Raw genomic sequence first — 14503 nt, 5'->3', positions numbered from 1 at the left:
CATGCCTGTTCCTACCCAAACCAACCCTCAGAAGTGAAATGGGGGCACCACTCTTTATTATGTTAATTACAGTGGCACTACTCTTTATTTTTGTTTATAATAGGGGCATTACTCTCTATTTTATTTAATGCAGTGCTCTACTTATTTATTTTTTATTAATATTGGGGTCTCTATTTTATATACTACAGTGGTGCTACTTTTTATTTATTACAGGGCACTGCTCTTTTTATATTATTGGGGCACAGCTATTTAATTTAGTGCAGGGTAATACTTTTTATTTTATTTGTTACGGGGGCAACATCTGTAGCGCACCAATTGTGCATACTGATGCTTGTAGTTCTACAAGAGTCCATTATTTTACAGTATTTTCCTGGCCCCTAATGGCCTGGACCCTTTGTCCCTGGGTCGGTACTCTTAATGTGTGGGGGCCTGATCATTGGTTTTTCAGTATACAGACGAGATGGCACAAATGGCATGAGGTCTAGCCTCTGTCAGAGACACCTTTCTTTTTTATGACTAGCGGTGTTTGGCTATGTGGTTTGAGCTGCTTAAAATAAGCCTAATCTGTATGTTTTCTGATTATTGGGATTATAGGTACAGATTGGGCATTTTATGTCTGGTTTTGGACATAAGCAAATTAGGATAGAGCTGGGGTGGAGCTGACGTTCTATAAAGGTGCTGTTTTCATGTGCACTGACCTATCTAATTGAGAGATGAACGCCATTAGATTAGTGATAGAGATTGTGAAAAGAGATTGTTTCCATACGTTCCCTTCCATCCTGATAAATAAAGGAGACTGTTATAAGAAAATGACTTTGAGAGTATCATCTTGTAGGCATCAGTATCATAGTACTCCTTTTACATAAACTCTTAAGTTGGGTACACCCTGAGCGATATGTAATCAGTCGATATGACTGCCAGACGGACCGATTTGTCGGATTATGGGTACACATCAGAATGAGGTAATAAAGGACCGAATGATACCTCATTACCTTCAACGGGGCCGCTAGCAATATCGTCTGGACGGTGTCGCAAGTGGCCGAAGGAGCGCACATATTGGCTGTACATACTGAGCGATGTGGCCAATATGTTGTTTCGATTCGGCCAGAAACGACTTATCGTGCCGACATCGCTCCAGTGTGTACCCGACATTATAAGCTGTATCAATATGTAGTGAATTGCACCAACGCACAGAACAGAAACATCATATTAGGCAGTTGGTAAATATGAAACAAAAAAATGGGGACATTGGCAGAAAATGTGGGGAGTGTTGGCTGGAAATCATTCATCCATTATTTAAATGTCCCAACAATGTAACATTATGTTATTTTCTATCCACCAGGTTCTACAGTGCAGAAATTGTATGCGGGATACAGTATCTCCATGCTAAGGGCATAGTCCATCGGTAATTATATAGTTACAATTTAGCGATAGTATAATGAAGTTATATTACTATAGATTCTAATATACAGAATGTAATATACTTATTATCATGTCTGTTCCCTACTTTCTATGTGCAGGGCTGCCCAGAGGGAAGGGGGCAGTGGATACTAATTGCCAAGGCCCGGGATGTTGGTGGGGCCCAGCGGGGATACAGGCCTACCACCCTCCCTGCCCCCTCTTACATGTCAGCACCAGCATCCTCTTTCCCCAGCCCAGCACATGCTGCTGTGTGCTGGGCTGCGGTGGGTCCTGGGAAGCTGCTGCCGCTGAGCTGGGCAATAATCTCCTCTGTCTGCACCTCTTGTGTGGAGGTAGGGGAGGAGCGATCAAACTGACCATCCCCTCCCCTTGATCTGCCCCTGGCTGAGGGGCACACTGCCTGTCTAGGTGTTATACTTTTTTTCATTGGCACATATTATATCTTACACACTCCCTCCCTTCTGGACAAGTGTTTTATTCATTTAATGTAAATTTGTAGTCACATTTTTCTGTGCTACTAGCAGATCAGTTCTCTGCCAACAACTGCAGGAAAACTGGGCTGAGAAACTTGGTCTTGGAGCAGTTACCAGCTTCTGTGATTACTGACTGATCGTGCTTTCTCTATGCCACAAGACTTGGGCCGTCCAATACAGACTGGCCACTGTGTTATCATCACAGCACATTGTTTAAACTTTTTTCACATAAGTACTAAGGCACACACACCAACACCAGTAACATGCGTACATGAGCATTTTAATTAATGTTATAAAACATGTATGTGTTATACTGATGTACTTTCAGAAAATAGATAAGTTAATGAGGATATGTGGCTAAGAGGATGGGGAATACATGCTGTACACTAGTAACAGGACAGGCCCTGCACAGGGGCCCAGTGCTGGTATATTATGTGGGGTCACTGTTTAGTGATAATGTGCTGGGATCACTTCTGGTATAATGTGTGGGGACACTACTGAGATTATTGTATAGGAATAGGAACAATAATGATGGGAATAGTAAATTGGGCTGCTGACGGCATGGCAGAGGCATTCTACTACATTTTCTTAGAGTGACAAAAACAGCTTTTGTCACCTTTACTGGCAGCAGTAAATGGAATCCTGTGCAGAGCACAAAAGGATCTTTAAACCCCATCACTGCTGAGACTAGTTTTGCACTTTTTGGGCAGCTTATATTAAAATGTCAATATCAGTAATTAGTCATGCAGTACCCATACATATTAGCGTTGAAAAGGTTAATGGGCTAAGTAGGGCTCTACCTATTATATAACATTGAATGCAGCTGAACACCTACAAATGTACATGAAATAGTGGGATCACATGGACACTAACCTAAAACTGAATACAATAGGTGCTGACACTCTAGTCCTTGCTTCTAAACATACATTCAGAATCACAAATATTTAGAAAATACACACATACAAAGTGTAATATAATTCTATGTATCAAAATAAATCATGTTTGTATGGAAGCATAATGCATACAAAGATTTTACTTTCTTCACAGCGACCTGAAGCCAGAGAACATCCTTGTGGCTGAAACGGGCAATATCAAGATCGCCGACTTCGGTCTCGCAATTGAGAACATGCATGGAGACCGGAGAGCCACTGGCTGTGTTGGGACACGTGGCTACATTGCTCCTGAGGTGAGGTGCACATGGGTTTCCTACAGGTTACTCCTATAACTACATACATTATGTCTGATTCTAATGCTGGGCACACACTTTTCGATATATTGTTGTGTATGATCGGTGAACGATTTATCACGAGTGCATCAGCAGGTGTGTAAACCTGATATGTCTATGGACGATGTAATTCACAGACATATCAGGTTGGCCCAGCAGCTGACCGCCCATTCACTTGCTGCAAAGACCAATAACACTGACATCTCAACTGGGTGGGCAAATTTAAATACCCGCTAATTGTGATGGCTGCCCAGATATGTTAAGCGGCCGATTGGTAAGTGTGTATAGGTTACCAATCTGCCCCTCTGATGTACCCAGCTTAAGTTGCATGTAAATCCGTATGTGGCTGCATCTAGCCAAATTTAGCGAACTGTCACCTACTAACTGAAATACACAACGCTAAGTACATATATAGATTTAAAAATGCATTTTGGCAATATATACTTTAAGCACACACATTACAATTAGATTGTTTTAATCAGCTGGTAAATTCATACGCATCAGAATTTTAGTGTAACAGGACATAGAGATCTGTAAGACTTTGAGGGGTATATTTATCAAAGTTCGATTTTACATTCAATTTGATGATCGATTTAGCTCACCTCAAATCAAATCAAATTGAATGTACAAATCCCACATTTACTAAAATTCAATTTTAGAAGCCTTTTATAAATCGAATTCTATTTGGTTCGATTTTGAACAGTGATTTTATGTTCGATTTTGCATGTTCATGTACAAATCAAACACCAAATCCCACTTCAAAATGAACTTCAAAGCCCCAAATGAATAGAACTGCTTCATGCTTTCATTTTTAGCATGAGCAGTCCGATTTCACGCAGATACATGCATTAGTGAGATGCATGAATGTATTTTACTGTAAAATGCTTGTTAAGTATTAATTTTCTTTAAAAAAAATTAACACTTAAGCATTTTACACTAAGATACATTCATCCATCTCGCAGATGTATGCATGCATCTGTGTAAATCCGACCTGCTTATGCTCAAATCGAAAGCATAAAGCAGGTCTATTCATTTGGGGATTTGAAGTTTGATTTTGTGTTCGTTTTCAAATCAATTAATAGTAAATAAGGGATTTGTGTGCAAAGGTGCCCACACGCATAGCGATCTGCACACAATCCCACGATGTGTGCGATTTCCCCAGAAATCTCCCCCCAGGCAGCTCCCCGGCAGTACTACTCACGATTTGAAGTAAAAAATGTCCAATCTGACTTAAGATCTATCGTGCATCCAGTGCATTGTGTCCCAGATTGGAAAATCTGCCCTATAGCATGGCAGATCTGAAGATGCAATGTACGACGAGCGGGAACGCGTATTGGCATCGTGATCGTGAGTGGACACTCATGATTTGGCCATATTTTACACGATTTGTCACCACGATTCGTCGAAATCGGCCAAATCGGGTAAAATATCGCTATGTGTGTGGGCAGCTTTAGTCTAAGTAAAAGTACCAATGTTTTTCCGATGTTCAATTTTGAGTGGGGGTTTATGTTCGATTTGACATTCAATTTTGCCTTTAGTAAATCTCCAAATGCAAAATCGAAAGAAAATTGAATGTGTAATCACACTAAACTCAAAATCGAACAATAGTAAATATAAACCCTTGAGGGGCTGATTCATCATTTAATTTATAGAAAAGCAGGTGAAAGATAACATTATCACCTAATTTTGTATAATTCAAGTATCAACCCCATTCATTATTCTTGTAATGCAGGAGATAAGAGATATCACAGTGAGATATCAGACACTGGAGGACGCAGTCACGGCAGTGAAGGGGAGACATGCGGAGGTGGTCTGGGCGCTAGGAGGTCAGGGCAGTGAGGGGGAGATGGTATCTGGTCATTAGGTCTACAGTAAAAAGATAGACAGTGTTTGGGTAGACAATGGACGTTAGACAGACAATAGGTCAACAGGGTTTGAAGTTCGACAGGGTCTGAAGGTCAACACACTAAAGGTCGACTAGTAAGAAGGTCGACAGGGTCATTAGGTCGACACACAAATGTAATACTAGGTTAATATACATGCAGTCTTTCCCAGGAAACACATTACATGCTAATATGATTACAAGACTGCACAAAGCCACACATCAGTGTCCTGAGTTGGCACATTACATTGTATTATGATTCTACTTTTGTGTGTTCTGTCTCCACATAAACACATATTATACAGATTGATGGACTTGGTCAATTAAAAAAAGTTGTAATGTAAAACTGATTGCTAAAAGCCTGATAATGAATATCTCTCTTCTGGTAGGTGCGTTCTGGTGAGGAGTATAATGCCGCTGCAGACTGGTTTTCGTTTGGAGTTATTTTAACTCAAATGATTACCGGAAGTCTGACATACAATCCTAAAAGACTTCCTGCATCAGGCACTGCAGTCAAAGACATCATTGAAGAGGTAACTAAGATTACATTTATACATTACTACTGTAACTTATGTGATTTTAATGGCTATAGATAACTGTATATGACGTTGTACACAGCAAGAGGGAAATTATACACATCTATGGGCCGGATTCAATTAGGTGTGGAATTGGTTGATTTTAGCCAAAAAACAGGCGAAAATGTGTAGATGTGAAAAAAAACAGGTGAAAAAAGGCATAAAAGTCAGGGCCATGCAGGAAATTGTGTGTGTACCCCAAAAAATGGCTGACATACATTGAAAATTATTTTAGGTGTATGATTAGCTTTAATAAAAGTATTTTGGGGACTTAAATTGCATCGGTTGGCAGTAATTTGCAAATATGAAAGTGTTAATAAATGAAAGAAAGCTATTTTCTCCCAGGAAATGACCGTTCCATGTAAATTGGGGGTATGTCAAAATGGGTGCAAGTATATTTTAGTGTCGTAAAACCGCACTTTTAAAAACCATTAAAAAAGCGCCTGCTGCAACCACATGCAATGTTTAAAACACTTGACGCATCCATATAGCCCCTCGAAATACCAGATTCAATACGTTAAACCCATTCACTTTTCACCCAAAATTTGACCAGTCATTTTTCGCCACATTAAGCAAAAACACCCATACTGACCACCCATTGTTACACAGATAAATCATAATTAGGGCCAATATGAGAAGAAATGGCTTGGTATGTAGATGTTCTTGGAATGGGCAATGATAATGGGATACATACTACAACCACAGATAGAATGTCAGTATAACATGCTGTGGCCATGGACAAACAACTTTATATTCCTCTGTGTCAGGCAGTAGAAATGTTTCTCAAATTTTATATTGCGCTACTGTGCTGTATAAGTCATTAAATTAAATGCAAATTATTTTTTCAGCTCCTCCATAAAGATCCATCCAGACGACTAGGAGTTAATGGCAACATCCGCCACCATCCCTTTTTTCAGCCAGTTGACTGGGTCGCCATTGAAGCCCTTAGCACCGTACCCCCATACATACCTGCACCAGTAAGTATAGCACAGACGTTCCATGAGCTACTGGACAGCCTGTAACTAAATGCTGGTCAGCAGATAATGCATACGTGTCAGACACATGGATCTAAGGAGATGTGCACATGTGCATGTATGTTCCTGCTGTCACTCAACCTAGTAGTGACATTTAATAAATAGGTGTAAATAAATTGGATGGAGGTTAGGCTTTAAAGCTTAGGTTACTCTTTTCCATGGTGATCCTCTAAAAATGAATTCTCCTCTATACACATCAAGGTGCACTTCTAGCTTACATAGACTTCTCCTGAGAGCATAGAGTAGACAAACAACTTTAGTTGCAACAGAGCAATCTAACATCTACTGCAATACTGTTATATATTGTCTGAGTGACAGCTCTTTGTGCAACATTTATGCCACTTCCTTTAGCTTTATATAGACATCTGGGGGTATATTTACTAATATAGGGTTTTTAGAAGTGGGGTTTTTAACCATAGCAACCAATCAGATTCTACTTATCATTTATCTAGCATCTTCTAGAAGATAATATCTAGAATCTGATTGGTTGCTATTGGCAACAACTCCACTTCTAAAAACCTGCACTGTAGTAAATGTACCTTCTTGTAAGAATCTAATATTTAAACTACTTTAAACTATTGTACAAAACCTCTACAAAAGGAAGTTTTGTAAATTCCGCTTATTCTATCTTACAAAGTCAAATAAAAGATACAATAGTCACTGGTATAAACTTTATTTCTTATTTCTGTAGCCAACCGTTCCACCGCCTGCCTCCAAAACTAAACATCTGGAAAGAATGGAGGCAGCAGAGGCCCGTAAGCCACCACTAACAGCCGAGGAGCAGGAAGGATTTGTAGGGTTCTCATTCGTCACCTCCACCTGGAGAACCCTGCCAAAGCCACCCGGCCTTTAAGAACGTAGAGCTGAGGCTGCAGCACTGCTGGGTGTAAGAATGGCATCCTCTGCATGTATGTACATTATATATTTCTTTTATTATTATTGTTATTTTAAATATCTTTTTATTGAAGCATGACATAGTGGTACAAGTCATACCACAAGATGGTGTTTTAAATATTAATTCAACAATATATTTAAATTCTATTGATATATTTTTCAATAGGCAGCTGATGCCGACATCACTGCTCCTGAGCCACTGATCAGTGCTGCTGTTGTTGCCGTCATTAATAATCAGGTGCCAAATAATCAGGTGCTGTCGGAAAGTGGGCGTGGCCTCACAATAAGGGGTGTGGCCTTGCAATAAGGTGCACGCCTCAAACGAAAAGACTACATTATGACTAAATGTCATTAACATAACCATAGGATTAGGGGCAGCAGAACCAACTGCTTTTTTCCAGATTCATGTTCTAAGGTACACCATCAGTCCCTCCCCCCATAGGAGGAAAAAACCACATTGCTCCCCCACAGAATATGGGTGTGGTATAAGAGATAAACAATAATTAGATAGACAATGTCTAGATAGGCACCAGATGTTAGACAGTCAATAGTTAGACAGGGACAAAAGGTTGACAGGGATAAAAGTCAGACACACTAAAGTTATACATTTAAAAAGGTCGACAGGATCAAAAGTTCGACATGAAAATGGTCGCCACAAAAATGGTCAACAATTTTTTTTCATTTTTTTTAGTTCTAGTCTTTACCTTAACCCTTACCCTCCCCTTGGAGCCTAACCCTAACTCTCCCTCCTGGTGCCTAATCCTAACTCTCCAGTAAGTGCCTAACCCTAACCCTAAAAAAAATAAAAATATCAACTATTTTTGTGTCAACCATTTTCATGTCAAACTTTTGACCCTGTCGACCTTTTGTACCTGTCGATCATTTTACATGCCTAACTTTAGTGTGTCTGACTTTTGTCCCTGGCGACCTTTTGTCCCTTTCTAACTATTGACTGTCTAACACCTGGTGTCAATTGAGACATTGTCTTTCTAATTACTATCTATCTATAGTCCAGAACCCACAGAACATGCCACATTGCTCTCCACAGAATATACCACACGGACTATACCACTTTGCTCCCCACAGAACATACCACATTGCTGTCCCACAGAAGAAACCACATTGCTCTCCCACAGAATATACCACATAGAACATACCACATTGCTCCCCCACAGAACATACCACATTGCTCTCCCACAGAAGAAACCACATTGCTCCCCTACAGAACATATCACATTGCTCTCCACAGAACACACCACATACTGTTTTCAGATGGGATGTTTATGTTGCTGCAGAGTGTCAGCCCCCTCTACTTTCTCTCTCACCCTCACTGTGAAAGAGACTGGCTGCCTCCTGAGTGCTGTTGCTGCCACCTGCCTGGATGCCCGTGTGCCTGGCCAGTGGTGGCGTGGTGTCTCTCCTTTCCTGTCCTTCTCAGAAATGGCACCTGCAGTGCCCAGGCTCCTGAGCGTCCGGGCGTGGCTTAAAGAAGTTGCTCCTCAGCATGCTGAACGGTGGGTCAGCCACGTCATCAATGGGCGGGGCCAGCTGAGACAGTCAGTGGTTGGAGAGGCAAGCTGCGCAGCTCTGCAGCCGCTGCACCAGAATGCCTGCTGTAAGTGAAAGGCTGACAGCTAGGGGCAAGGTGGAGCACCCCGTGCAGGCAGCCCGTCTCTTGAAACAGCCATGGCCACCGATTTCTAGGTACTCGGAAACCCCCCCTGCGTGCATGCCTGATGTTACACTCTACTAAATAATCCTAAGGTTTTAAGGTCTATATTTTTTCTACATAGAAGCAAAAAATTATAGTATGTTATATAATATCTTGTTATAAATATTACTGAGTGCACATGGTGTAATGGATACATTGTACTAATATTAGTTTCTAATTATACAGCGCATGGAAGAAACTTACAAGATAAGCATAAGAGGACATAAGATCTCCATAGACTGTTGAAGTACTTTTATAATTTATGAAAACTTTATATATTTTTAAGTGTTACTTTTTACAAAATTTACATTTTAATATTTAATATGTTAGAATAGTTAACTTTTAATAAGATAATAACATCAAAATAGAAAGGTGTGTGATTGGCCGGCTAGAAGGGGAGGTAGGAGGCCGGATAGATAGCTATAATGCTATCTTTATTTTTAAATTTTTCTAAATTTACATTTTAATATTTAGTATGTTAGTATAGTTTAGTTTTCAATAACATCACAATAGAAAGGAGTGTGATTGGCCGGCTAGAAGGGGAGGTTGGAGGCCGGATAGCTATAATGCTATTTATATTTTTACATTTTTCTAAATTTCCATTTTAATATTTAGTATGTTAGTACAGTTTAGTTTTAATAAGACAATAACATCACAATAGAAAGGAGTGTGATTGGCCGGCTAGAAGGGGAGGTTGGAGGCCAGATAGCTATAAAGCTATTTATAATTTTTTTAGTTTAGTTTTAATAAGACAAAAACATCACAATAGAAAGGTTTTGTGGATGGCCAGCTAGAAGAGGAGGTTGGAGGTCGGATAGCATTAATGATATTTATATGTTTTAATTTTTCTACATTTACATTTTAATATACAACTCTGGATAGTCCATGTGTTTTGAAATGTATTATCGTGCAGTTTGCTGTATGTCTAAAGAAATTACTGAGTTTTGCAATTACTCTCATGTTTCTTAAATTATCATTCTGGAATTATTACTATTGCTTAAGAATGTATATGTTACTAATGTAGTGAAAATATAACTACATACCATTTTGTTAGCTGTTTTAATAGCTAAATTGAATCCTTGTTTGTTACTAGCTCGCAGTGACGTTAGCTGCAGGAGAGTATTCTGGTAATTACTCTTTAGGAGTGCTATTTGTATTACTACATCTATTCATTTTAGACAGATTTCTTCTTTCTAGTGTCGGAAGCTAAGCAGTAAGGGTTTGGTTTTTTTTCCTGGATGGGATGCCTCCTGAGAATCTCGGTGTAGTACTCTATATGAATGTCACAGTCCTATGTCTATATTTTGATACCTGTGCTTCCTGCACTGTTATTACTTTAAGTGCGAAGTCCAGGCGGCAGCCGAGTACCTACGAACAAGTGTGTGTTCCGGGAAAGGGGGTTGTTATTGGTGAAGGGCACTTTGTTTAGGTTTTGACAGTGCAGGAGTTCATCAGGTATCATAACAGATGGAGGCTGGATAGCTATAGTACTATTTATGTTTTTTACTTTTTCTACATTTACATTTTAATATTTAGTATGTTATTATAGTTTAATTTTCAGAAGACAGTAATAACACAATAGAAAGGTGTGTGATTGGCCGGCTAGAAGGGGAGGTGGTGTTATATCTGTACTTGGCTGGTCGAGTCTAGACTGAATCATTGGAATGGTTGCTGACTTGTTTACCTGTTAAACTTATGATGATGTCAGCCTGCATGTTGGCCTGGTTGACTATAAATGGTTTGCCAGCAGTTTTAATCAGGTGCTGGCTCTTGGGCCTGTGTGGGTTGTCCTGTTCTGGCTGTGGCTCCCACAGCATTACATTTCTTGCCTAGTCCCTGATCTAGCTGTTTGCAAGCTGCCTAAGAAGTATTACTGGTTTCTTCATCTGCTAACTATTCTGCAAACATTCTATTACATATTATTGCTAGGCAATGTACACCTGTCTAATATACTACTCTGGATAGTCAGTGTGTTTTGAAATGTCTTATCCTGCAGTTTGTAGTATATCTAAAGAAGTTACTGAGTTTTGCAATTATCTCATGTTTCTTAAATTATCATTCTGGAATTATTACTATTGTATGTACATATTACTATTTACTAATGTAGTGAAAATATAACTGCATACCCTTTTGTTAGCTGCTTCAATAGCTAAATTGAATCCTTGTTTGTTACTAGCTTGATGTTAATTGCAGGAGAGTATTCTGGTAATCACTCTTTAGGAGTGCTATTTGTATTACTTCATCAATTAGTTTTAGAAAGAATTCTTCTGTCTAGTGTGGGAAGCTAAGCAGTAAAGGCTTGGGTTTATGCCTGGAATGGTAGACATCTTGAGAATCTAGGTGTAGCTCCCTATATGAGTTTTTAGAGTGTCACATTCCTATGTCTATATTTTGATACCTGTGCTTCCTGCACTGTTATTACTTTAAGTGCGAAGTCCAGGCGGCAGCCGAGTACCTACGAACAAGTGTGTGTTCCGGGAAAGGGGGTTGTTATTGGTGAAGGGCACTTTGTTTAGGTTTTGACAGTGCAGGAGTTCATCAGGTGTCATAACATTACAACCCACCACTATTATAGGAACTGACATTATCAGGAACTGACATTATGGAACCCCAGCAGATGAATGTAGCACAAGAGCCAGGTGCAGTCAATGACTCATTATGTGCAGGAATTGTCTAAGAAGGTTGCAGTTCATGAACAAGTTGTTTCTAGAGTAACTGAGACTTTGGCCCTCATTCAGAGCCGTTCGCTATTTGCAGTCGTTCGTTCAAAAACAAGGGGTGGCTATTCAAATGATCCGTTCGCAAATTGCAGTCTGTTCACACCTCTAAGTCTGAACGAGCGAGCAAAACATACGCTCGTTTATTTGTTAAAAACGCCCCCTGGCCGCTCGCACCATACGTCATGTCCGCTATTTATTAGATTAATCGAGTACATCGACCAGCGTATGAACTGCTCGCTATTCTTGTGGTTGGTGTTTGCTACCACAAATTTGCGAGCAGTTCTGGCTATAAAATAACCCAGTGACGTGGTCAATGACGCTGCTGTATTAATTATGCACACCCATAATACGCCCGTTTTGACCTTTAAGCACGCCTGCGTTCGGATCTCCACTCCCCATTTTCAAGCACCTTCCCCTGTTACCACCCACATACGCCTCATTCTGTCACTCAAAATAGCAGGCACTCGCTATATAGCGTACCAACGATTTTTGGCCACACTGACTGGTTCGCGCATGCGTACTAAAAACCGTACGCATACGCAGATGTGCAAACATCGCTCGGAACGAGCGTACTGCCGCTAACGAGCGGCTCTGAATGAGGGCCTTTATCCCCTGAGCCTAAAATTAAGTTGCCAGATCGGTTTTCTGGGAATTGCAGTTTATTTAACTTTAAGGATAGTTGCAATTTATACTTTCAATTAAGACCTGTTTCTTCAGCTTCTAAAACTTAGAAAGTTGGTATAATTATTTCACTAATGCAGGTGGATCCTCAAATCTGGGCCTTTGGGTTTAAATCGGGTTGTGAGGAATTATCCTCTGTAGAGAAGTATTTTAGTGCTTTAGTCATTTTATATGATGACCCTGATAGGGTCGCTTCAGCGGAATGGCAGCTGCAGTCATTGAGGCAGGGCTCTGGGTCAGTTGAGAATTACGCTACTAAATCTTGTAGGTAGGCCATTAATTCTAACTAATTTTATTAATCAGCAAGAGGTTTAACAACATAAAATTCCTGTAGAGAGACTTCAAGTTCTCTTTCTGTAATGGGATTAGATGGGCAACTTTTGTCTAGTAAATCAGTTTTTTTGTTACCGTCCTAGTAGAAGTGTTTCTGGGGGGCTTACATAGGGAATCCATTCGTTTTTTTATTATTGACTCTTCTTTATTTCTTGTGGTTTTGGGGTTTCCCTGGTTACGTGAGCATAATCTGGTTATTGATTGGAAGATTGGTCAGATTACTCAATGGAGTGAGAAATGCAGAGAGTGCTGTATTGCTCTCCCGGTTAGAATTGTTTCCTCCAATCTGGCTGAGTTGTCCAGTACGTATCATGATTTTGAGGACATGTTCAATAAAAATGCTGCTGAGGTTTTACCCCACATTGGCCCTATGATTGCAGTATTGAACTTATTCCTGGTAGTCGATTACCCAAGGGGTGTTTTTCTTTTAATTTACAATTTGCAGTAAAATAAATGCTGTACATTTTCGTGTGAAGTTACCACCCTCTTTGAAGATTTCCACCTAGGTCTACCAGAAAACACAAAACCGGTGCTGGTGAATGATCACAAGGAAGTTGTAGTCAAGAGGGTTCTTGATTCTAGGATTATGTGGAGATAGGTGTATCACCTGAGACATTGGAAGGGGTATGAACCTCAGGAATGTTCCCGGGTGACTGGTAGAGATCTTCATGCTGAGGCTTTGATGAGAAGCTTTCATAGAAGGTTTCCTGATAAACCCTGTTATTGGGGTCCCTTGATCCCTCTTTAAGGGGGGGAGTAATGTTATAATAATAATACAATAGAAAGGTGTGTGTGTGATTGGCCGGTTAGAAGGGGAGGTTGGAGGCCGGAATGCAATAATACTATTTATTTATTTTTTATTTTTTTACATTTACATATTAATATTTAATATATTAGAATAGTTTACTTTTAATAAGACAACAACAGCATAATAGAAAGGTGTGTGATTGACCAGCTAGAAGGGGATGTTGGAGGCCAGATAGCTATAATGCTATTTATATATTTAAATTTTTCTACATTTACATTTTAATATTTAGTATGTAAGAATAATTTAGTTTTAATAAAACAATAACAACACAATAGAAAGGTGTGTGATTGGCCGGCTAGAAGGGGAGGTTGGAGGCCGGATAGCTATAATGTTATTTATATATTTAAATTTTTCTACAATCACAATTTAATATTTAGTATGTTAGTATAGTTTAGTTTTAATAAGACAATAACAACACAATAGAAAGGTGTGTGATTGGCCAGCTAGAAGGGGAGGTTGGAGGCCGGATAGCTATAATGTTATTTATATATTTAAATTTTTCTACAATCACAATTTAATATTTAGTATGTTCGTATAGTTTAGTTTTAATAAGACAATAACAACACAATAACAAAGTGAGTGATTGGCCAGCTAGAAGGGGAGGTTGGAGGCCGGATAGCTATAATGCTATTTATATTATTACTATATCTACATTTACATTTTAATATTTAGTATGTTAGAATAGTTTAGTTTTAAGAAGACAATAACAACACAATAGAAAGGTGTGTGATTGGCCGGCTGGAAG

The 14503-nt window shown here is 39.5% G+C and overlaps 1 protein-coding gene across 1 annotated transcript in view; it reads left to right on the top strand.

Moving 5' to 3' along the window:
• Nucleotides 1-7464, top strand: part of LOC148526530 (protein kinase C delta type-like) — a 45525-nt gene extending 38061 nt beyond the window's left edge. Inside the window, exons 5-9 of the mRNA XM_088470164.1 lie at nucleotides 1343-1405; nucleotides 2943-3081; nucleotides 5392-5535; nucleotides 6426-6554; nucleotides 7303-7464. Of these exons, the coding sequence (XP_088326290.1) occupies nucleotides 1343-1405; nucleotides 2943-3081; nucleotides 5392-5535; nucleotides 6426-6554; nucleotides 7303-7464 (637 nt within the window). The remainder of the gene's footprint in view (nucleotides 1-1342; nucleotides 1406-2942; nucleotides 3082-5391; nucleotides 5536-6425; nucleotides 6555-7302) is intronic.
• The last annotated feature ends 7039 nt before the right edge of the window (nucleotides 7465-14503 follow it).

Source organism: Taudactylus pleione, unplaced genomic scaffold (genome assembly GCF_031769625.1).
Source record: "Taudactylus pleione unplaced genomic scaffold, aTauple2 ptg000095l, whole genome shotgun sequence".
In the NCBI taxonomy this organism is placed as follows: Eukaryota; Metazoa; Chordata; class Amphibia; order Anura; family Myobatrachidae; genus Taudactylus; species Taudactylus pleione.
Note: the sequence above shows the minus strand (reverse complement) of the source record. Positions and strands in the feature narration are given on the sequence as shown.